Source organism: Podarcis liolepis (genome assembly GCF_965112155.1).
Source record: "Podarcis liolepis genome assembly, chromosome: 3".
Lineage (NCBI taxonomy): Eukaryota > Metazoa > Chordata > Lepidosauria > Squamata > Lacertidae > Podarcis > Podarcis liolepis.
This window is the reverse complement of record NC_139557.1, coordinates 14,657,354-14,681,823: the sequence shown is the minus strand read 5'-3', so window position 1 is coordinate 14,681,823 and position 24,470 is coordinate 14,657,354. Positions and strand designations below refer to the sequence as shown.

The window sequence follows — 24,470 nt, the reverse complement described above, 5'->3', positions numbered from 1 at the left end:
TGTTATTCACGGTTTATACTGTATTTTAAGTTGTTTTTGTTGCATCAATTAAGTGTTTTAAATTTGTTGTTAGCCACCCCGAGCCCAGTTTTCTGAACCGGGAAGGGCGGGGTATAAATAAAAATTTATTATTATTATCTTCCCCCCACCCCACCGATTCGTACACACACACAATGCAGAAGAGGAAACAATTCTCAAAGGGGAGAGCCAGAATGCAGCTGCCAAGTCAGAGGGCCACATGGAATTAGGCTGGAAGCTGAAATGTGCCTGCAGGGCCACCTGTTTCCCACAACTGAGCCATGCAATTCACATCATCTTATTAAAGGTAAAGGGACCCCTGACCATTAGGTCCAGTCGCGAACGACTCTGGGGTTGCGGTGCTCATCTCACTTTACTGGCCGAGGGAGCTGGCGTACAGTTTCCGGGTCATGTGGCCAGCATGACTAAGCCGCTTCTGGCAAACCAGAGCAGCGCACGGAAACGCTGTTTACCTTCCCTTCTGGGAAGATGGGCAGTTTAATAGCAGAGGGGCATCCTGGGTGCACATTGCTCTGCAATCCACTTAGGAGTGGCACCCATTTGCAAGCTCTATACATAAGAAAGTGCCACAATAGCAGAAGTTTCATCTATTTAAATTTGGCTCACCACATAGTTGTTAAATGTACAGACCCCCTTCCCTGTATTATTTACTTAAAAGCATTGTAAATCTCTAAGCAGTATACGAAAAAACAACACAAACACAACAGAACAACAGTGAATAAGTAACATCCGAAAAAGCCCACACAACCAGCCTCCTAGAGTGGATTTCAGTTTCACGTTTGCCCAAGCCTAGTAGCAATGGCCACTAATTTGGATTGTTGTTGTTGTTGTTGTTGTTTATACCCCACAGGGCATGCGCCACCACCGAGAAGGCCCTCTGTCTGGTTTCCTGTAACGTCACTTCTCTCTGTGAGGGAAACGCCAGAAGGCCCTCGGAGCTGGACCTTTAAAGGGCTATTAAACAAATTCATGGGGGATAAGGTTTTCAATGACCTAGCTACCCCTGGAGGCTACTGTACGTTCTCCCTCGACTGTCAGAGGAAGAATGCCTCTGATTATCCGTTGCTGGGGAACACAAGTGCGGAGAGGGCTGTTGCCTTCAAGCCCTGCTTGCAGACTTCCCATGAGCATCTCGTTGGCCACTGTGAGAGAAGAGGGGTTCTTCCTAAGTTCTTAATTGTTCTAGACCAGGAATAAAGGTAAAGGGACCCCTTACCATTAGGTCCAGTCGTGGCTGACTCTGGGACTGCGGTGCTCATCTCGCTTTATTGGCCGAGAGAGCCGGTGTACAGCTTCGGGGTCATGTGGCCAGCATGACTAAGCCACTTCTGGCGAACCAGAGCAGTGCACAGAAACACCGTTTACCTTCCCGCCAGAGCGGTACCTATTTATCTACTTGCACTCTGATGTGCTTTCGAACTGCTAGGTTGGCAGGAGCAGGGACTGAGCAACAGGAGCTCACCCCGTCGCGGGGATTCGAACCGCTGAACTTCTGATTGGCAAGTCCTAGGCTCAGTGGTTTAACCCACAGCGCCACCCGTGTCCCAGACCAGGAATATCCTCAGCCAAAACAAGACGCACTTTTTGTCCCAGATGGGCCAAATTAGGAGGCTCCTTCTCTCTTCAAACACATGCTCCTATCTGCTTTGCCCATGGCGCTCGACAGAACCAACAAGGCCATCTCTTTCAGCATGTGGCTGGGATGAGCTCTTCCCTCTCGCAAAGCATTTGCTGTTGGAATTACTTAACGGAATATGGCCTTTGGCCCATCCCCACACGCAGAAGTCCCAAAGGCTGCAAGAAGACAAGCTGATCTTTGCTCACTCACACTCTTTGCTCTGTCCAGCATGCAGCTGTTTGGGCAGGCTAAATCATCCGTCTGGCTGGATGTGCAACCGTCGTTCCCGCTGCTACGTCTGACGAAAACCAAAACCAGCCCCTCTAGCGATACGAAAAACTGATGCAGGAGAGCAGGAGAGACAAACCAGCAAGCGAAACAAGGGTGTTTGCCAGATGGAAGATGGCACTGCCCTTTGTCAGCCCTTTCACCAATCCACCCATGAGGGTCTCTGTCTCCAACAACATTGCCACTGTATCCTCCCTAATTGCACAAAACACATGCAGGAGAGAAAAAATACTAGAGTTCTCCCTCATTTTTCAAGACATCCTCATATGTTGCACACAGGACAGGCCCTCTTCCCAGTATTACTAGAGTCTAACAAGTTAGGGAGAGCCACATGTTCTCTCTCCCTGACAAAGGATCATAGAAGAGAGTACTGTTCTACCCAGGTCCTTTTCCTGTGGCACAATTATTCTCTTATCTTCTCTATAGCAGCCTTAAGAGGCTGAAAGTGAGGTTGCGCCTCTTAGCCTTCTGTTGTCTTCTCTAAACCTGCTTAGCCTGGTCTGATACATGCCTTGCCTGCTGGAAGTCTTTGTGTTTCTCCTGTCTGCAGAGCCATCTCTTCTATTTCCACAGCCTTCGTGGAAAGTGGTGATCAAAACGGAACACCATCCTCCAGCTGAGGCCTAGACACTGCCAAGTGAAGCAGGACTGTTCTTTCTCAGACCACCCCCAATGGACATTCCCAGGGATTTGGCACCAGCATCCAAGCTCAAGTGGGACTGATGGAATAAAGAATCCAACTTATTATTTTTGAAAAGAGAAGAAAAGCGAATTACTGGAAGGAAGTCTGGTCACATAATTTTCCCCCAAACCATCATCCCTGCCCCCTGGTCATGCAGGCCAGGACTGATAAGAACTGGTGTCCAACAAGACACTCTCTTGAAGGGTCACAGGTTCCCTGCCACGGATATAGGGTCATAGGAGAGAGAGGGAACTCTAGGGTGATTCAATTCAAGGCCCTTCCAGTGCCATAATTCTCTTATCTTCTCTGTAGCAGCCTGAAGGGAGAGGGGCTGAAATATCTCCATTTATGCCGTTGGGATCACCCAGTGTCAGAGCAATAAGATGCAGGACTTCAGCCAACAGGAACCAGTTGTCATGGACAGACTGGATGCAGAAGAGGCACCAGCCGGGGAACCCACTAGGGAACCACCAGGGGGAGAAAGCTCAGAGCCAGGGGAGTTGTGGGGGGACAACGATGAGAGAGGTCTGGGGGAAGGAGGTGTCAGAAGCTGGAGGGGAAACAGGGGTTAGTGAGCAGGAAGACTCTCTGGCAGACAGCAGTCCAGAATCAGAGGCAGAAGTGGAGGCAGGAGAGGAGGGGAGTCAGAAAGTTGAGATCAAGGGAGTCTCCCCCTCCTGCTGCAAACAGCTCCCCTTCCCCCCCGGTCTCCAAGAATGCGCAGAGAAATGAAAAGAGCAGAACAGAGATTAGTTGTGCAGAGAACACAGTTTCAAACTGTGTGGAGAAATTCCGGGAGCGGGGTGAGAAGGCGGGGACCTTCAGTCCTCGCAGCTGTGTCATCGGGGCAAGACCTACCAGGGTGGGTTGCTGAGACCACTAGGCATGAGCTGTGTTTTGGTTTACTTGAATAAAGAGTTAACTTCACTGGCTTATTACTTGAGTGTTGACTCCAGCCCTGGCACAGATTAAGGCTCCTGACCCCTTGCCCACCACACCTCACATTCACCTTCACCCTGTGCAACATACATAATTTTACTTGTGAGACACCTTTCCACAGTTGTAACCATGCTCAAAACGGCTGACAACATGCCAAAGAACAGCAAACAATGAGTCAGTCTCAGAGGGCAAGGAGAATGACGTCTTGCGACAACAAAAAAACACCTCACAACATATTTTACTGTTCGCATAATATCAAGAGTCCTGGAAATGGCTAAGAGACTCTGGCTAAGACAACATGATGGTGAACGCTCACCATAGAATGATGGCAAGGCCTGTATGCTTGGCGCATGGCTACTAGTACCAGAAAGAATGTCTAATGGCTGTGGAAATCCCACAAGAGATCTAATTGCAGATCTAGATGCAGGTCGTGTCAAGACTTCACCAGGGCTACCTAAGTTAAGTTCTCTTGCTGCGTGTTCTAGGACTGCTGGACCAAGCACTGAGGATATGAGGAGAGTGATGAAACTGCCATCCCTTATCTCATCATTGCAGCAAGCACAGCCAATTATGTGGCTCTTTTCTAATCTCCCCCCCACCCTTTCAACCCAACTGGAAGAGAATTAATTATGGCTTTCAGTGTCAAGATGTACAAAGCAACGTTCTAGCTATGCTTAATGCTGACCTTGTTTCCACTGCATGAATGCATGTCTAACTTCCATTGTTTTTCATCCGATACTCTTATCCTCTGCCTTTCCTTCCAAGGAGCTCAAGATGATTGACCATTTGTTCCTCACGCTCACTTCCCTCTTTTAATCAAAACAACCACTCTCTCAGGTGGGTTAAGCTGAGAGATAGTCACTGGTCCAGGGTCACCCAGTGAACTTAGACGAGTTGGATTTGAATCAGGGTCCCCTAGCCTGACCTTTTTGCTCAACCTCTTCTCTGATGCCCATGGGTACCACTTTTACTTGCCTCTCAACTCTACAAAGGGATGGGTGAAGGAAGGCCTCTGTGATTCTGCTTCGCACAGAGCATAGTTATGAGTTAATTCCTTCCTTGACTCCACCCCTCTAATTATAGAACATGAAACCATTCAGAGGAGCATTCCAGACAGCGTAACTGTTATCACAGTTAGAAGCTTAAAGCAACACTGGAGTAGCACCATAGGGTAACAGCTGCAAGCTTCTGCCTTCTTGTGGGCTTTCTGGAAAAACCTGGCTGGCCATGGCTGGGAAAAGGATGCTAGTCTAGACTGGTCCTCAGAGTGGGGTGGGATAGCTTGGGCTGCCCTCCAGGGAAAGCCGTTCCATGAGAAAAAAGGAGCCTCTTTTTTCAAGCAACGGTGGAGTGGATTCACCCCACTGCCCACCTGCCACTGCTATTAATTTGTCCACTGCTGCTAGCCTGCCCTCTCCTCTACCACTGCCATAACATGGCCCCCTGTCTGGTAGAGAAAGCCACATGTATCTGCTGGCCATGGAACAGCCACAACCAGGCACTGAAAGGAGCACCATTGCTGCTCTGCAATGGCTTCCAAAAACGGTTTACCTACAGCGCTGCCCAAGGCCACCTCACCCCCATGCCTTACACACAGAGTCACAACACAGAGTCTTTCCTCAACATGAAATGCTGTGGAGCAAGGTGTCCCTGGAGAGCACCTTCACTACAGTGGTACCTCAGGTTACATACACTTCAGGTTACAGACTCCACTAACCCAGAAATAGTGTTTCAGGTTAAGAACTTTGCTTCAGGCTGAGAACAGAAATCGTGCTCTGGTGGCACATCAGCAGAAGGAGGCCCCATTAGCTAAAGTGGTGCTTCAGGTTAAGAACAGTTTCAGGTTAAGTACGGACCTCCGGAAAGAATTAAGTACTTAACCCGAGGTACCACTCTACTGCTGCTTTGACACAGGAGCAAAAAACGTTTGCAAGGTTTACATTTTGAGCAGCATTTGGTTTACAGCAAAGCAACTGGCGCGCTTAGCGTTCCTGCGGATTCTCCAATAATAATAATAAAATAATAAAATTTTATTTATATCCTGGGCTTAGCCGCTCTGAGCCTGGGCTTATTTATAAGCCCGGGCTCAGAGCGGCTAACAACAGTAAAAATAACACAGTTTACATAAAATCACAATCAATTAATTGAAATACATTCTAAAATCAATCCAGAGTCAAATTAATGGCAACCATTGGGCTAGAGTTCTGTGAGGATTACAGAAGGAGGGGGTCAGACTGTGCCTTGGCCAAAGGCCTGGTGGAACAGCTCTGTCTTGCAGGCCCTGCGGAAAGATGTCAAGTCCCGCAGGGCCCTAGTCTCTTGTGACAGAGCGTTCCACCAGATCGGGGCCACGGCTGAAAAAGCCCAGGCTCTGGTTGAGGCCAGCCTAACCTCCCTGTGACCCAGGACTTCCAAGATGTTTTTATTTGAAGACCATAAGGTCCTCCGTGGGACATACCAGGAGAGGTGGTCCCATAGGTATGAGGGTCCTAAGCCGCATAGGACTTTAAAGGTTTAAACCAGCACCTTAAACCTGATCCTGTACTCCACCAAGAGCCAGTGCAGCTGGTATAGCACCGGGTGAATGTGATCCAGTGGCGAGGAGTCCCGCAGCGGCATTCTGCACCCGCTGGAGTTTCTGGGTCAGTCTCAAGGGCAGCCCCACATAGAGCGAGTTACAATAAGGCCATCTCACCTGGTTATCCTAGTGCCTTAGTCTGAGGAAGGATGCCCCCACCACCACTTCTTTTCAGGCAGATATCCCTGAGCCCGGTCTACTGTGTTCCTTTCCATTGGGTGTGGCACGCACAGGAGAATTCCCCAGTGAATTAGGTCCATTGTCATTTGCTCACCTGGTATATTTGGTAAAGACAGGGAGGGCTTTCCGCAGGTTAACAATGACAAATCCCAGCCATGATAAAAACTGCAACAGCTAACTGATGCCAATCCTCCTAAAATGTTGGGAAAGTTTAATTCCTAAGCCGCCAAGTAACATGCAATGAGTGGGCTGAAATCCTTTGCCTGAATATTTAAATTTGGTGGGAGCAGACTTGCAGGACTGAATCCATTCCTTATAGACTTCTAAAGGCAACAATTTCCTCTAAATAAATATTAAGCCTAAGTGATGCTTTAAATGAAAGCCAAAGGTTAACTCCTACCAAAGATGATCATTATAATCAAAAGCTTCTAATCCTCCTCTCTCTCCCACTCTTTTTCTCTCATTCAGGCTCCACACATGTAATCCAGCCCAAATCAATCCAGACGTGCTGGATAGCAAAGTGGTCAAGGAACGAAAACTCCCTGTGTGTGCACCTTTTCATATATATTTTTTATTAACACTGTACACATGCTCTTGAAAGTCCTGAAGATAACTAATCAAGAGTTTGGCTTTGTGCTGTGGTACCCATATTAATGCACGGACCCTCTCTAAAAAGGCCCACCCAGCAGATTGGAGGAAGAGGAAGACATCACCTTTATTTATCATTGATTGATTGATTGATTGATTGATTGATTGATTGATTGATATCCCACTCTATCCCATGGGCTCGGAGCAGCACACATACAACAGTTTTTTCCCCTCCCCATTCCCTTCAAACCCATCCTTAATAAACACATTTTTAAAGACTCTGGCTTAACTTTGCCCCCACTCCTCAGTCCTCACCGCCTGCTAAAACTAAGCCTAACACCACAATCACATATTACTTGTGGGACTAAGCTAGGCATAGGCAAACTCGGCCCTCCAGATGTTTTGGGACTACAACTCCCATCATCCCTGACCACTGGTCCTGTTAGCTAGGGATGATGGGAGTTGTAGTCCCAAAACAGCTGGAGGGCCGAATTTGCCTATGCCTGGACTAAGCCACTAACAAAACTCAAGGGAACCTGCTTTTGAGGAAGCATGCAAAGGACTGTGCTGGTAAGCATGTGACAATGTAACTTTAAAGGTAAAGGGTAAAGGGACCCCTGACCATTAGGTCCAGTCGTGGCCGACTCTGGAGTTGCGGTGCTCATCTTGCTTTATGGCTGAGGGAGCCGGCGTACAGCTTCCGGGTCATGTGGCCAGCATGACTAAGCCGCTTCTGGTGAACCAGAGCAGCACACGGAAACGCTGTTTACCTTCCCGCTGGAGCAGTATCTATTTATCTACTTGCACTTTGACATGCTTTTGAACTGCTAAGTTGGCATGAGCAGGGACCGAGCAACGGGAGCTCACCCCGTTGTGGGGATTCGAACTGCCAACCTTCTGATCGGCAAGTCCTAGGCTCTGTGGTTTAACCCACAGCGCAACTTTACATAGGAATTAAACCCCGAGACGGAGCTAGGGTGGGTGTGGGCTGGCCAGGTTTTTTGCCCCAAGTGAAGCCCCCGGAGTGTGTACCCAAAATGGACTTGGGGGTGCCAACATGGGTGAAGCCGGGGGGGGGGGCAGGGAGGGGCAGCTGCCACCCCAAATTAAAAAAATAAATAAAAATACATCACTAACTTAGGCTCCAAACCCCGCCGCCACCGCCAACAAAAGGCCTGCGCCCCCCCCCCAACAAAAATCCTGGCTACACTCATGGGTGCCAAACTGGGTGAAATAAAGCCAAGCTTCACCCCATTCAGTTCAATGGGGATCACTTCCCATGTGAGCGGGTGCAAGATTGCATCCTGAAACTGAACGGCACATACTCTTCTCTGCTTTAACCTCCCCTCAGTCTTCCTCTATTGGAGCGGCACAGAACCTCCATCCCGTCCCGTGGGTCTAATTGCCCCCCCCCGTGTTGTTCCGACCAAGCCACGCCCACCTGCTCTGCACCTGACATCGCTCGCCCGTTGCGTCCCCTGCGTCATTTTTTTTAAGATTGCAATCTCCTCGGGGCAGAGACCCTTCTTTTCATCTTTAGGCTGTGAAGCGCCCTGTGCGCTGATGGCACAAGGAGAAGAGCCTCTTACAAGCCTCTTCTTTCGCTCTGCAGCAAATCCTGCTGTCAGATTCCCCCCGGAGCACAAGAAATGTTGCATAATCAGCACTAAAGTGAAGTATGGTTCTAATAGTGGGAGAGTACAGAAAGTATTTTCTCTCTCTCTCTTTCTCCCTTCTTCTTCTTCTACTTCATTATTTTATTGCTTTGGAAAGCCTGAGAGCTCCAACTGTATAGATGCCAATAACTTCCCAAAGTTTTTTTTTTTTTTTTTTTAAAAAAGAAAGGCTGCTGCTGCTGAAGTAAGAGATCGGATTTTTTAGCAAGTGCTTTAGAGGCAACACGCCAAAAGTCTTCTGATTCCCTAAAAGCAACGAGGGGATGGGAGCGCGGTGGGGAGCGGGACAGATAAGGGGGTGGGATAGGAGTTGATTAACTTCAGTTACTGCACAAATGGGGGGGTGAGGAAAGAAGGGGGCTTTCTCTCCCTCCCGCCCTGTGTCTGTCTGTCTCTGCCAAGGGTGCCCGTTTCGCTGTGAGCAAACGCCTTTTTCTTCCAACCGCAAAGTAATTTACAGCTGAAGATTTCGGAGTCTTTTTCTCTCTCCCAGTCCTTCTGAGTCCCCCTTTCCTTGTTGTTTTTTCCTACTCTCTCTCTCTCTCTCTTGCTGGGTTGGGGATTTTTAAAGACTTCTCTTTTTTTTCAAAGGAGGTAAGGCTATGGCACGGCTCTCGGCGCTTGGCTTTCGGAGGAGGCTCGGATTTCAGAGGCTTTAATCCGTTTGTACAGGATCAGTTCCTACCCAACATGAAACAACCGCAACAGAAACCCTGGCAGACAGGTGCATTCCGGGCGGAGAGAGAGAGAGCGAGAGGAGCGAGGCGGCTGGAGCGAGCGACCTTGGGAAGAAGGTGAGGGCGCCGGCGGAGAGAAAAGAAAGGGGGGAGCAGGTTGGAGGGAGAGGTGTTGTAGGGCGCCTGGGGCCCCTGCTGCATTGTGGCTCCTTACGACGCGCGCGGGAAGCTTGCCCAAAGCAACAAACAGCGAAGCGCGGCGAAGCCAAGGCGAGAGCGCGAGACGGAGGAGGTCTCCAAAGCACCTGCCTTGCCAACTCTGAAATATTCAAGATCGCGGGCGGGTCTGTCTCCGGACGCACGTGCTGCCTCGACACCAGCTCCAGCTACGCACCAGAAATCCTTCTTTTCTCTCTCGCTTCTTTCCCACCTCCTTCCCGCCGCCTCCCACCTTCCTTGCAAAAAACGGTAGAATGTCATGGAAAACCAGGCGATCCACTCCACCCAACACCACGCCAGTTTTACTATAGTATAATCAGACAGAGAGTTAGATGTTTGGAGAGGCATCTCCAAGTTGCAAAGAGTTCCTTTCCTAATTCCTCCCCGCCACCAACCCAGTTGGATCCGGGCGCGTTTCTCCTAAAGGAGAGGGGAGGCTCTCCACGTTAGATGAAGGATCTCACGCGTCTTCAAAGCATGGAATCTATTTTCTTTCCTTTTCCAAGTCCTCCTGAGAGCCAGAGAGCTCCAAGAGCAGAACCTCCTGCCCGTGCCCTGCAAGTGCATCAATCAACATTTTTTGCAAAGCGGAGGCCAACATCTCCTCCTCACATCATTAGCCAGAGTAATGCGCTCCAGAGAATACCTTCTTAATGCAGGGCTCCTGGCATCTGCAGCAGGAACAGCCATTTGGGAAGAGGCGTTGGGGTGGGGTGGGGGGGAGGGTCTGATCAGAGGGAATCCTTGGAGTTGAGGATCGTTTGATTCATCCGGTGGATGAAGTACACTCTCTCGCTCTGGCTCTGTCTGAGCTGGAAAGTTCGGCAAGGCGGGAGATGCCGGTTTGGAGAGCAAGTGGATTCTCTCTCTACAGCTATAATAAACTGGCTCGTAAAAGTGACGGGGCCGGGGGGGTGGGGGCGGAGAGAGAAAGGAGCAAACAGGGGAAGAGGTTTGCGAGGGGGAGGATCACTCACCTGTACCTGGATGCACAGCAGCAGGAAGTGTAAACATCTGGGGAGAGGGAGAAGAGAAAGGCAACAAAGGATCAGAAGGATGCGATGGAAAGTTCACCAAAAGACAATCAACGCGCGCGCGCCGGTGGTTTTGTTGGAGAAAGAGCGCAGTTAAGATATCCAATATTGGGGCGAGGAAACTCTCTTTTTGGGGGGAAGGGGAGGGTGTCACAGGGGGCGGGGGAGAGATAAAAAGATCCCGAAGTGACACTTTAAAAAGAAAGAAAGAAAAAGCCGGTGGCGGGGAGGGGGGTTTGGTGAAGAAATGCGCCAAGCGGGGCAATGTCAGCGTGATCCTTACAGGCAAGTGCAGGCGGAGAGCAGGGAATAATACATCGCTGAGCGCGGCGGCGGAGGCGGCGGCGAGGTCCAGTGGCTTCCCTGGAGCGGCCGAGCGGTCAAACCTCGAGCCGCAGCCTGGCCATGGGAGGAAGGAGGGTCCCGTCTTGTCAAGTCCGGCGGCGGCGGCGTCCGGTTTCCAGCGGTGGCGCTTGGCGCTGAGCAGCAAGGCGGAGAAGTTGAGCGCCCGGCTGCTTTGCCTCCTCCGAGTGACTCCCTTAGACATCAGCTCTCCTCTTCCCCCCCCCCACCCCGTCTCTCCTCCTCCTCCTCCTCCTCCGGGCTCGCTGGATACGAGTGAGGGAGCGCGCGCGCGCCTGTGTGTGGTGTGTCTGCTGCGCGCGCGCGCCTGTATGTGTGTGTGCGCGTCTCTCTCTCTCTGTCTCACTCACTCACTCTGTCTCTCCGCCTTTGGAGAGAGGAGAAGGTGCTGCCCGGTTGTCAGCAACTTCCGATCATCAGCAACAACCCCTCCTTTCCCCCCTCCTCCGTCTCGCCGCCGCCACCTTCCCCCCACCCCTCTCCTCTCCTTCCCTCTCCCTGGCTCTCCCCTGGATCAGACTGCCCAGACAGATGCCCAAGGATGCGTCTCAGGTCCTTGATCTCCTTCTCCTCTCTGTGTCTCTCTCTTTCTGTCTTTTCCTCCCCTCCGATGGGTTGTGTGGCGGGGGCAGCAGCGGCACCAGCAGCGCGACGAACCTCCGGGTCTCTCCCTCGCTCCCTCCCAGTCGCTGGGCAGGTTCCTTACGAGGTCATCGGAGGGGAGGGCCGGGCTCCCTCGGGGTCGCCTTGGCCCAGGGCCACCTGCAAGCGGGCAGGGCGCCCCTTCTCCTCCTCCCGCCTCTGCGCTCTCCCGCCCGGCTTCTCTCGGCATCCTCCCCACCTGGAGAAGGGGTGCGAGGCGGGTGGGGTAGAGGGAGCGCGGCGCAGAGAGAGAAAGAAGATCCTGGGCCAGCGGAGGGAGGCGCTGGCTGCTTTGCACTTGCTGGAGGCGAAGGGCGCTCGGGAAGCCAGCTGGCGGCTGGGCCTCCGCCTCTCCGCCAGTCCCGTTGCGCTGGGAGAGCCTCGGTACCTGCGCGGCAGCCAGAGACCGCAGCGACGCGGCGACACAAAAGCGGGCGAGGGAGGCGCGAGAGAGCGCCTTTTGGAGCGGAGGGGCAAGAGGAGGACGCGCGGAACCGGGGAAGGCAGGCAGGCAGGCAGAGATCATGGCAACTCCATGGAGCCTCCAGACTCAGAGGCAGTCTATCCCCACCCCCACCCCGAATGGGAGGGGGGAGCACTTAGCTGGAGAAGGCTGGTCTTCCCGGAAGTATCTGGTTGGGCGCTGCTCAAAACAGGAATTTGGAGCGGAATGCCGGTTCTGATCCAACAGGGCTGTCCTGAACTGAGAGCCTCTAGGGTTCAAGTAGCGCTGCGGCTCTGGATAAAAGTTGCTGGGAGTGTGCGGGTGGGAGCTGGGAGCTGGGCAGCAGGGGGCGCTGTTACCTCCGTGCCTTGTTTGCCGGGGTGGTTGGTGCCCACTTGGTGACTGGAAGATAGGAGAGTCAGCAGGAGCCAATGACAGGGACAACCAACCCCTGGCTGGTTGTAAGGAGGCAGGCAGGTGGGGGCAGGTGGAGGTGCGTGGGGTAGCACTTCATTCGCCCTAATGGAGGACTGCTTGCTGGTGGGCTTCCCTGAAGGCGTTTGGCAGGATGCTGTTGGAAACTGGGTGGTCTGATCCAACAAGGTTCCTCTGGCATTCCTAGAAGCCCACCACCACCTCAAAAGAAGAACTGGGAGCAGCAGCAGCACCACGGAGGATGTTCCTGCTCAGAGTTAAGATGGCTCTTTGCATAAGCAGCCAAGGTCCAACCTTCTTGGCCAGCTGGCTTTGGGAAGGCCAGCTGGAGAAGAACAAGAAGAGTTTGGATTTGATATCCCGCTTTATCACTACCCAAAGGAGTCTCAAAGCGGCTAACATTCTCCTTTCCCTTCCTCCCAAGCACTTTCTGAAAGACTGACTGGAAGCCCATAATGGTCAGCCTTTAGTTAGGACAGGCATAGGCAAACTCAGCCCTCAGATGTTTTGGGACTACAACTCCCACCTTCCCTGACCACTGGTCCTGTTAGCTAGGGGTGATGGGAGTTGTAGTCCCAAAACACCTGGAGGGCCGAGTATGCCTATGCCTGAGTTAGGAGGTACAAGGCCTCCTGTATGAGCACCTGCAGGAAGGTCTGCAGGTAGCCTGGGCTTCTTGACCTACCCTGCAATTCAAAGGTCTTGGGGGAGCTATGAGCCATGCAGAGGAGGCTTCCTTTCACACAGGGCCGTTGATCACATTGGATCCAGACCTATCACTTTCTACCCCACCCCACTCCCTTCTCCCTTCTCTTGGCCCACTCTAACTCCTCCTCTGCCCAGGAACACTTGGTCCTGTCCATGAAGCAAACCCCCTTGCAAGGTGCTAGCTCAACTTCCCTGCCCCCCACTCATTTTAAGGCTCTCCTCCACCCAGTCCTCCCAGCTCAACCGGCCTGTTGACTTGCTTGCAACTGAATGAGCCAGTGAAGCAAAGAACGTAGGGCATCCTCCATCCTGTAGCACCTGCCTGACGAACACACCACATTGATGGTTGGGGGCAGGAGCAGCCCAGGGTGGTAGGACCACGCCAGAAAGCTGCCCTCCTTGACAACTCCACCTGGCTGCTGCTGCAGAGTCAGCAGGACAGGGTGGCAGCAAAGTTGGGGCTGCATGGGCATACTGGCAGAGCCAACCCAACTCTCCTGCCAGCGTGCCCACACAGCACGAATCTTGCTGCCACCCAACCATCTAGGTAAGCAGTATCAATGCAGCCACGAGGAAGGCTGTCCTCCGATTCCTGGTTCTGAGCTGGTGATGGGATAGCTGGCAACTCTCAGTTGGTGTGATCCAGTGCATGTTTGGATATGGCCTTGGTTTTCAACCCTTGCCTTGGCCTCAACATTGTCTTTCAACTTTAGCTCAGATCCCTGTTTGTTTTGGGGTGAGAGAATGGATTTTTCACCTCTGCCACAGTTGTTAAGAGCTGCAACAACACTCTATATTGACAAGCGCTGTGGAAAGAAAGGAAGTCTTTTGTGGTTTTCACGCACATGAGAATATTTATGATTCTCTGCAAGTGTTGATAGAGACCATCTCCAAAGTCAACCCAATTCCTGTCGGGTTTTGACCTCACAAAATGTCTTCTTCTCTGGACTCACCCAAAGCGGCACCATGTGCTTATGCGAGTGAGGAATATCTTTGAGGGCTTTTGAACTGGGAAGTGTGCTTGAGCCTCCCTCGCACGATGGGTTTGCTGCGCGTGAAAGTCGTTACCGCCAGTGGCCTTGGCAAAATGGGTGGCAGCACGTGGAGAAAATATGTATTGCCCCAGAAAAGAAAATGTGTGGGGCTGCTAGGTTATAAAGAAGGCCAGGGCAGCAATGAGAAGACGGGGTCCTCTCCTTGACTGCTCTTCTCCTTGGCTCCTTGAGGGCTTGGAGGATGGAAGAAGGACAGAGGACCAGATTGAGAACCTTTCAGCCCAGTTGCTGAAAGTGTGCAAGTGTCTTCATTTTGCCATGCCAAGGGTAGTCAACCTGGATGTTGCTGGACTACCACTCCCATCATTCCTGGACGTTGGCCATGCTAGCTGGGGCTGATGGGAGCTGTAGTCCATCAACATCTGGAGGAGGCCAGGTTGGCTACCCTTGGGCTGTACATACATTCCTTCTTTTCTGTGTGTGATATCCACTAGCATAACCGACGGGGAGGGCAAGACTTGTGGGTATAGGGAGGTACACAAATTCAATAATAATAATAATAATAATAATAATAATAATAATAATAATAATAACAACAACAACTTACCACAGGGAAACAGTGGTGGTGCTGTCTTCCTGCACCTCTTCACATTTCCAGCGAAGCTCAAAGGAGAGTCCACTCTCGAAGGATGCCTGCTGCTGCTTCCTTTTTAAAAAATTCCTAGAAATAAATAAATGAAGCCGAAGTTCACAAAACAGGGCATGGTCTGCCACTGTTGATAAAATAAAACTAAAGGTTCGCAGAGTGGAAAGTTCAGTCACCTGGCACCAATTCCACCACAAATCACCAGCCCTTGCGAAACCTAGAAATCACAGTGCCAAGGAATGCAATATGTGAGGTATAAATTGCATCCCTCCCTGTGCCAAATGCAGACCCCTGGCCTATCTTAAGTGTTGTCTGCAATGGCTGGATTTCGGTCAGGAGCCTTTTCCATCTCTGTCTGGAGATTCCGGGGACTGAACCTGGGACCTTTGGCCATGTGCTCTGTGCTACTGAGTTTATGGCCCTAAGCTTATATGCAGTGAAAACCTGGAGGTAGCTGTAGCCTAGGACTCTCCATGGAAGTCAACTTGTATCTGAGAAGCACCTCTTCAGACTGCAAGCAGGAAGCTCGCACGATTATTCCTGACCCTACATATTGAAAACCTTCCCTCCACACGATTAGAAAGCTGGCATGTCAGAGATCAGATTTCTAGCCCAGTTCTTCTGCCTGACCTCCTAGTTTTCAATTATTTTTGACCCAAGGTCATTTAATCATTTAACTCCACTTGCAGCCGGAAGCGGTCCAGCCTAGATGCAGCGAGAACTAGACTTACCTGTGCATGCGTAAGAGAGAGGAGGCAGCAGGTACAGCAGCTGCAGGAAGCTGGCAGCCATTCGCCCGTGAGGAACAAGCCAGGAGGCCGCCTGCCCTCCATCACTTCAAAGGCCAGAAAGGCACCTTCAGATTCATGTTCTCAGCCAAGGAGAAAAAGCTTCCCTTGGAAGCTGACCGTCTGCTTAACCCTGCAGAGCCTGTATTTATTCCACTGCTACCTGAAAATTATCAAAAGAAGACATAAGGCAGCTGAATGTTGCCCTATCCTTACGACAGTTGGCAGACCACCAGCCAGTGGATGACGGATCATCTGGGGTCAAGGTATGGCTTGCCTACCCAAAGACTCCCAGAGGCTCGTTCCAGTTCAGAGTTAAGTCCTAGGAGAAGGAGGCAGTTGTGTATCTCAAAGTATGTTTCAATCACACTCTGCTGACTGCGTTCATCCACACCAGATTGTGCGCGACTGAGTGAGTAAGTCACGTTGGGAGCAGACCCATTGAAAAGAATGGGCTTAAGTGACTAAAAGTCCAGCGATTCCAATGGTTCTATTCCAAGTATGAAAAACATGGGATATCGCCCAATCTGTTGGGTCACAGCTATTATCAGCAGGCCCTGTCAATGTGGAATGACCGCTCTAACTTTTACCTCAGGCTACCGGCACTTCTCTCTGGACAAAGTTTACTTTAACTGGCTGCTTAACATTCTTATAACTGTTTATCATATTTTTATTTGCTGTGTGTAGACGTATATAATATACTGTTGTGGTAAGCCGGTTTGAACCCGTGTCAGAAAGCAGCAGAGAGAAATGCTTCAAACGAATATGTAAAATTAGTATGGTAGGGTAGTTGTGGTTTATTTTTGCCAAGCTATTCTTTGCTGCTCCCTTTCACATTTGGGATATTATTTACGTCTGAGCTCAAGTTGACTTTTTCTTTTTCTAGCAAAGTTTCTTTAAAAAAAAAGAAATCAAATAGATTTTTCCCACACCCCAGCTGTTTTCCACCGGCTGCCAGTCTGAAAGAGTTTCCAAACACTTCGCTTGCCATCTAGTGGGAAAACAACGTTGCTGCAAATTCTGGAGCGACTGCCTTGCCGCAGTCCTTTACTTGAGATGGGGGAAGGGATCAGCCATGTGTTCTCTTCCTGAGTCTGCAACTCTTCTATGAGAGCAGAGTTTGGGGAGAATTATATTCCACCGAATGTATGGAAGTGAGAGCTGGACCATAAAGAAGGCTGATCGCCGAAGAATGGATGTTTTCAATTATGGTGCTGGAGGAGACTCTTGAGAGTCCCATAGACTGCAAGAAGATCAAACCTATCCATTCTGAAGGAAATCAGCCCTGAGTGCTCACTGGAAGGACAGATCTTGAAGCTGAGACTCCAATACTTTGGCCACCTCATGAGAAGAGAAGATTCCCTGGAAAAGACCCTGATGTTGGGAAAGATGGAGGACACAAGGAGAAGGGGAAGACAGAGGACGAGATGGTTGGACAGTGTTCTCGAAGCTACCAGCATGAGTTTGACCAAACTGCGGGAGGCAGTGGAAGACAGGAGGGCCTGGTGTGCTCTGGTCCAGGGGGTCACGAAGAGTCGGACACAACTAAACGACTAAACAACAACAACAACATATTCCACCGAGAGCAAAGACTTCTCAGACAACATTGGTTCTCCTTTTCAGAACTCGAGATATGGAATAAAAATAGTAATAGGTTGCTGTCTCTCTCTCTCTCTCTCTCTCTGTGTGTGTGTGTGTGTGTGTGTAATTTTTATTACATTTTCTGTTTTACAATTTATAACACTCATTTAAACATCCTTAAAATATCAATGACTTCCTTTCTTCTCTTTCCATGGTTCATTTTGCATATCATAAATCCCTGCACTACTACTACTCCTCTTCTTCTTCTTCTTCTTCTTCTTCTTCTTCTTCTTCTTCTTCTTCTTCTTCTTCTTCTTCCACCAGGTTGGAGCCATCACTGAAAAAGCCCTGGCCCTGGTGGAGGATAAGAAGTAGAAAAGGTGTGAGTAAAAACACTGTGGAGGTGAGAGTGGGAAATCAACTTATGAAGCAATGTGTTTGATTTGAAGTTTCTGTCACCTCAACTTCCCAAGCTTCTCCCTCTGACCACTTATAATCTAATCACCATTCCCCAGCCTCTGAGCCTTCTTCCCTTGCCGGTTCCCCAACGGATTCCTTCCATCATTCCTCTTCATCCAACCAGTCCATGGCAGTGGGTGGGTGCTTAAAAGCTTGTTTGGCCTAAATATGGGTCCTGGGTCTCAAGAGGTTGAAGACTTCTGGTGCAGACAATGCGGAACATAATGGAACAACCATTATTAATGCCGAACAACCGTCTGACTCAGTGCAAGGCAACTTCCTATGTTCCTATGCTGGCAGCAGCACAAAATACAATATTTTTTTTCCAGATCCAAACATATGACAAATTCAAGTTCATGCTCTGGAATGGGTAAGTCATTCATCCTCTAGGGCACCAACCAAACGTCTGTGGTTTTCATCTCTCACATCAGCCACTGATGTTATTCAGCAAGGGGAAAGCAAGTCTGCCTCAACTCCCATTAATATTTAAAAAAACACAACTCTTTAAAAAGAATCAATGAGAACAATGATCACATCTCACTGGGCGTGATATGGGAACTATTGCCCATTCCTGGAAAACTCACATACAGCAGACGAAAATGCCAGGAACTACCCAAATTACATTCCTATTTTAATTTTCAGAAGTGCATTGATCAATATTGTCTGCATGGCAACATTATATTTCATTCCTGGTGTTTGTGATTTGTCAACACGGGAACATTAGAATCTGCCATTCTTTGGTGATCATTCATAGCTGAGTAAGATTGTCTTCCATAAACACAGTTTTAACAGTGAGTCCGTAAGTGACTATGGAGGCCAATTCTGGATCCACACGTCCTTCCACAGTGGGGACATTGGTTTCTGGGCGGGAGTTGATCACGGTGTGGATTTGCCAAGAGTGCCTTCCTCTTAGCATGTTTCTCCCTTGCGTTCTGAGTTCGAGTGTCTTCAAAGCCCATGGTCAAGGCTGTTCTCCAACTGGAACGCTCGCAGGCCAGTGTTCCCCAGTTGTCAGTGTTTATACTACATTTTTTTAGATTTGCTTTGAGACAGTCTTTAAACCTCTTTTGTTGACCACCAGCATTATGCTTTCCATTTTAAAGTTCGGAATAGAGACCGGGAGAAAGCCGCACTCGCAGAGCTCAGGCGATGCTGGATTTTGGCATCAATGTTGACCCTTGTGGAAAGATAACTGCCTAGGTAGGAGAAGTGATCAACATTTTCCAACGTTACACCATCAAGTTGGATTTGTGGTGCTGCAAAGGGGTTATTTTGTACTTGTTGGTGCAGCACTTTGGTTTTTTGGGTGTTGAGCGACAGGCCGAGCTTTTCGTAAGCTTCTGCAAAGATATTTAGGATGGTTTGGAGGTCATCCTCTGAGCGTCCACATATCCAACCCATCCAACTCAATAATGTCTACACTGATTGGCAGAAGCTCTCCAGAGTTTCAGAAAGAAGCCTTTCCCACCCTTATCTGAAGATACCAGGAACTGAACCTGGGACTTTCTACATGCAAGGCAGATGTTGCAGCCCTGAGCAATGGCCTTTCCCAAAGTATTCTCACCTTTAAAAGCTCTGAGGGCCTTCTAGCAGTTCCCTCCCCGCGAGAAGTGAGGTTACAGGGATCCAGGCAGAGGGCCTTCTCGGTAGTGGCACCTGCCCTGTGGAAGGCCCTCCCATCAGATGTCAAGGAAATAAACAACTATCCGACTTTTAGAAGACACCTGAAGCTTTTAACGTTTGAGGTTTTATTGTGTTTTTAATATTTTGTTGGGAGCCGCCCAGAATGGCTGGGGCAATCCAGTCAGATGGGTGGCGTATAAATAATAAAATTATTATTACAATTAAAATTTTAAAAGGGGGGAGGAATTTGAGGAAACAAAATTCTTCATTTTTAAGAATATCATTATCATCATCATCTTATTTATTTATTTATTTATTTATTTATTTATTTATACCTCGCCTTTTTTTGTCTGAGAGAAAGAGAGAGAATACCCTTTAATCTAAAGTGAAGAGCACTATAGTCATGTCAGACTTCCCTATATCATTCTGTGAAAAGCATTCGTGTTGTGCAGGGTCCACTGTCCCTCAGACCTTGTGGGGGGGCAGACTATATTTTGGGGGGGGGGGGAGAATGAACGAATTCCTATGCCCCACAAATAACACAGAGATTCATTTTAAAAAGCACACATTCTACTCATGTAAAAACACGCTGATTCCTGGACTGTACGCAGGCCAGATTTAGAAGGTGATTGGGCCGGATCTGGCCCCCGGGCCTTAGTTTGCCTACCCATGGTGTTGTGTGACTGTTTCTGAAAGATCTGGTAGAAGTTACTTTGTGTTTGGAATCTGGATTTGTGGATAGTCGTATTTAGGAGTATTGCTTGGGGGGCAACATTTGTTTTGGTGTAGATATATTGTTTTTGTTGTTATTTGGTTTACATTCTTATATTTCTGTTATTAAGTCTTGTTAGGAATTATTGGAAGATTGCTTAATCTTAGCAGTTGATGTGGTGTGGTGCCAAAAATATTATCATCTTTGATATGCCACAGGATTCTTTAGGTTTCTGGGATGTGTGTGGCGCTGTGGTCTAAACCACTGAGCCTCTTGGGCTTGCCGATCAGAAGGTCGGTGGTTTGAATCCCCACGACTGGGTGAGCTCCCATTGCTCGGTCCCTGCTCCTGCCAACCTACCAGTTCGAAAGCACGTCAGAGTGCAAGTAGATAAATAGGTATCACTCCGGCGGAAAAGTAAACGGCGTTTCCGTGCGCTGCTCTGGTTCGCCAGAAGTGGCTTAGTCATGCTGGCCACATGACCCGGAAGCTGCTCCTTTGGCCAATAAAGCAAGATGAGCGCCGCAACCCCAGAGGGGGCCAAGCCTGGACCTAATGGTCAGGGGTTCCTTTACCTTTACCCTCCCCACACAAACACTCAATCTCATTGCACTCTGTGTGCTTGTCGCATAACACACCAACCCCGAAAGTCAGTTGCACTATATTATTTTCCGTTCAGCAGCCTAACAGCCCACGGACAGAAACTGTTTTTTAGCCTGTTGGTACGACTGATTATACTTCTATATCTCCTGCCCGAGGGTAGAAGATTAAAGAGGTGCTGGCTGGGGTGTGAATCGTCCCTGAAAATTTTCCTCGCGCTCCTAAGGCAACGATCCCTTGCGATGTCATCTAGCGGGCTCAGGGGCAGCCCATGATATCATGCGCTGTGTTCACCACCCTCTGTAAAGCTAGAGGTGTGTAGTGTTTGGAGGCAGCCTAACCTGTTTTGGTTCTGCTCTGTGTCATTCTTCCAATAAAATTGTGATTTCCCCAAATAATAAAGAGTAACTGAGTACAAGTCTAGTTATATAATACAATCCCCACAAAAACATTACATTGAGTTTGTAGTGTCATTTCAAGCATATACTTAAGAAATCAATGGTTAATGTAGCCTCTCCACAAACAAGTTTGAGCAGTTGGTGGGAGAGAATTGTTAACTTGCATTATTCAGGCCCAAATTTGATCTGATAGATCCGAAGTGCTCTTTCACCCCTGTTGACTATAATGTGGAATGTATCCTTTTTTCGACTTTCGTATAAGTGGATGCAATTTTCAGGCACAGAAGTCCCTTCAGAGTAGACTAAGCGTGCCAAATCTCAGGCAGATCCATCCCGTGGTTTTCATGTGGGAGACCTTTTGAAAAAGGAAAGCCTTTGATCCTATTTTAAAGCTTGTGCCCATCTCTACATCTGGTGGGAGGAAAACTCCACAGTTTAACAGAGGCAGGCAACTGCTCACTGCAAACCCAGGAAGAAAGAAGGTATAACCAGGACGGCTGATATGCCATATTTATTATCTTACCCTTTCTTCACGAAACTTAAAAATGTGAATTTCAAGTTCCCATCCAGCCTAATTCTCTGGCTTACAGCCAGAAGGCCTCTCAGCAAGAATCAAATATTGAAAGGTGGGCTGGATAAAGAAAACAAGAATAAACCAAAAGTACAGAAAAAGATGACAAAAGAGAAGGATCTGCCGCTTGACCAGCAATACTGCATTTCATAGATGTTTTCTCTGCCAAGAGAGAGTGTCAGGTCTTGACGGTTTCCTTCAATATTCAAAAGGCATGCCAAACCATTATTCCTCTTGCACTAGGAATGTCATCCATTCTGCCAGCCCTAAATGAGCCCAAGCTTTTCTGCAAGGCTGACACTCATATTTATAATACATGTAGTGCAGCTTTTGCGAAACTGGTGCCCTCCATAAGTTTCAGACTACAACTCCCATCAGCTCCACCCAACACAGCTTTGCTGACTGGTGCTAACGGTTGTTATAGTCCAAATCATCTGGTGTACACCAGGATGAGAAAGGCTGGTCTAGTATATTTAGTATGGTTTTACAGAGGTATGCTATGTTTTAATGGAAGGATACTCTTTTTCTGTTTTCCTCCAGCCTTTGCCCTTCATCCTGATGAACAGTGAACCTTCTTCAGACCTGCAGGAGATTACTAATGTTCTTCCTGCATATGTTGGCCAAGGTTTTCTTGTTGATGTCAATGGATGCAAGATTGACGTCAATAGATTTTGGCTGGTCTTCTAGCCAAGTCTGGGTAATGTTAAGATCATTCATTACAATGCCAGCTATGCAGGGTGAGACCGAAGTAATCAAATCTCACACTTCAAAGTCAGTAGGGAGTACTAGTTCAGGTGATATTATTAATTCCTTCTACTTTGCATTTTCCCAATGGCTTTGCATAACTGGCGTTGTTCAGTGTTGGAGGGACGACTTCTGCATAGGCTATTGATGAAAACAGGGCTATTTTCATAACGAAACTATGTGATGATGTGATCTCGAGAGCCTGGGAGGGCAGATTAAAAATATCTGGATAAATGGGGAGTGTTAGATGGTATTCACACAGACACCATCCTCAGAATTTAGAAAGCAAGATATTTAAGATAGCAAGTTAATTGGCAGATCGACCTGACGGAGAGAGCTTCCATTTCATACACAAAAGAAGACCAATGTCTCCTCATAACCTTTTCTTTAAAAATATATATAATAAAAAATCTCACAGTGAAGATGGATTAAAAAACAGATTTGATATTTCCCTGCAAACTGAAAACATTACACCATGTCACTGTATTAAAGGTAAAGGTAACCCTGACCATTCGGTCCAGTCGTGACCGACTCTGAGGTTGTGGCACTCATCTCGCTTTACTGGCCGAGGGAGCCAGCGTACAGCTTCCGGGTCATGTGGCCAGCATGACTAAGCCGCTTCTGGTGAATCAGAGCAGCACACGGAAACACCGTTCACCTTCCCGCCAGAGCGGTACCTATTTATCTACTTCCACTTTGGCCTGCTTTTGAACTGCTAAGTTTGGCAGGAGCTGGGACCGAGCAACAGGAGCCCACCCCGTCACGGGGATACAAACTACCGACCTTCTGATTGGCAAGCCCTAGAATCTGTGGTTTAGACCACAGTTCTACCCGCTGTATTATAGAAACCTAAACGGTAAGAAAGGTAAAGGACCCCTGGATGGTTAAGTTCAGTCAAAGGCGACTATGGGGTTGCGACACTCATCTCACTTTTCAGACAGTGGGAGCTGGCGTTTGTCCACAGACAGCTTCCCAGGACATGTGGCCAGCATAACTAAATGCTTCTGGTACACCAGAACACCGTGACAGAATCCAGAGTGCATGGAAACGCTGTTTAACTTCCTGCCAAAGTGGTACCTATTTATCTAGTTGCACTGGCAAATTTTCGAACTGCTAAGTTGGCAGGAGCAGGGACCAAGCAATGAAATCTAACTCTGTCATGGGGATTTGAACTGCTGGCCTTCAGATTGGCAAGCCCCAAAAGCTCAGGGGCTTAGACCACAGCGCCACCTGCATCCACTTCCTGTAAGTAGAGAGGCCCTGTAATAGATGGATTGTCTACTTGCCTGCTCTTTGCCTTGCCTGCTGCTTCTCTGTCCGCATGCTGCTGCCCATTTTGGTGAGATGACCACTACACTCATACTTCTGCTGACCACCTCACTAAGAGAAGAACATACAGGGTCCACCATCTGCTCCCAATTTACTGAGAAAGCCCACCGCACTGAGAAAGAGATTGTGCTGACATGTACCTGCTTTTGGCAGCTTCCACAAGAGAAATAAATATTCTGCCCACATGCTACTGTCTGCATGAGTGGAAGAGGAATGAAGATGAATGAATGCCTCTCCCCACAAGATGATGCTCCCTGCCTGAAGGACAGGGGCTGCCCACTATGGCCCATGCTAGCCACCTGAGGGAGAAAAACTGGCCACTGGGATCTCATGCTGATGCTGCCTATTTCACAGACTGGCCACTGTGTTCTCACACGGATGTGTCCCACCAGAAGGAGAGACACAGGCCATTGTGATGTCATGCTGATGCTGAAGGAGAGAGAAACTGGCCAATGTACCAGCCCACAACTGCTGTTCACCTGAATAATAAGGAGACACTGCCTGGCACGCCAACACATTGCTCACCGTGTTCATGAGAATTATGTCCTTTGCACCTTGGACCAGACTGGGGTTTCTTAACTTGCTTTTACTCTCCTGTTCCTGCATATTAGGTTCCCTTGCCAGAGGTCTATAATAACAAGGTAATGAATCAGCCCCATTTATTTGTACACAAAAGATAGGTAAAGGTAAAAGGTAAAGGATCGCTGGACAGTTTAGTCCAGTCAAAGGATACTATGGAGTTGTGGTGCTCATCTCGCTTTCAGGCTGAGGGAGCTGGCGTTTGTCCACAGATAGCGTTCCAGGTCAAGTGGCCAGCATGACTCAACCGCTTCTGGCACATTGGAACACTGTGACAGAAGCCAAAGTGAAGGGGCAGGCAGTATGTGGAATGGGAGAGGCAGAAAAGGGTATT

At 48.9% G+C, this 24,470-nt stretch overlaps 1 protein-coding gene across 5 annotated transcripts in view; it reads right to left on the bottom strand.

The window, feature by feature from the left end:
* The window catches only part of FGF18 (fibroblast growth factor 18), a 157,478-nt gene extending 133,559 nt beyond the window's left edge, over positions 1 to 23,919 (bottom strand). The window contains exons 1-4 of one of the 5 annotated variants that reach the window (XM_083493825.1): positions 23,511 to 23,638; positions 15,484 to 15,699; positions 14,714 to 14,827; positions 10,462 to 10,498 (exon numbers count right to left, since the gene is read on the bottom strand). Coding sequence is in view for 3 of the 5 variants with exons in the window: in XM_083493821.1 (XP_083349947.1) it covers positions 23,698 to 23,889 (192 nt within the window). In the remaining 2 variants the exon portion in view is untranslated. The other 4 variants (XM_083493823.1, XM_083493821.1, XM_083493827.1 and 1 more) reach the window with 4 other exon arrangements.
* Positions 23,920 to 24,470: the final 551 nt, after the last annotated feature.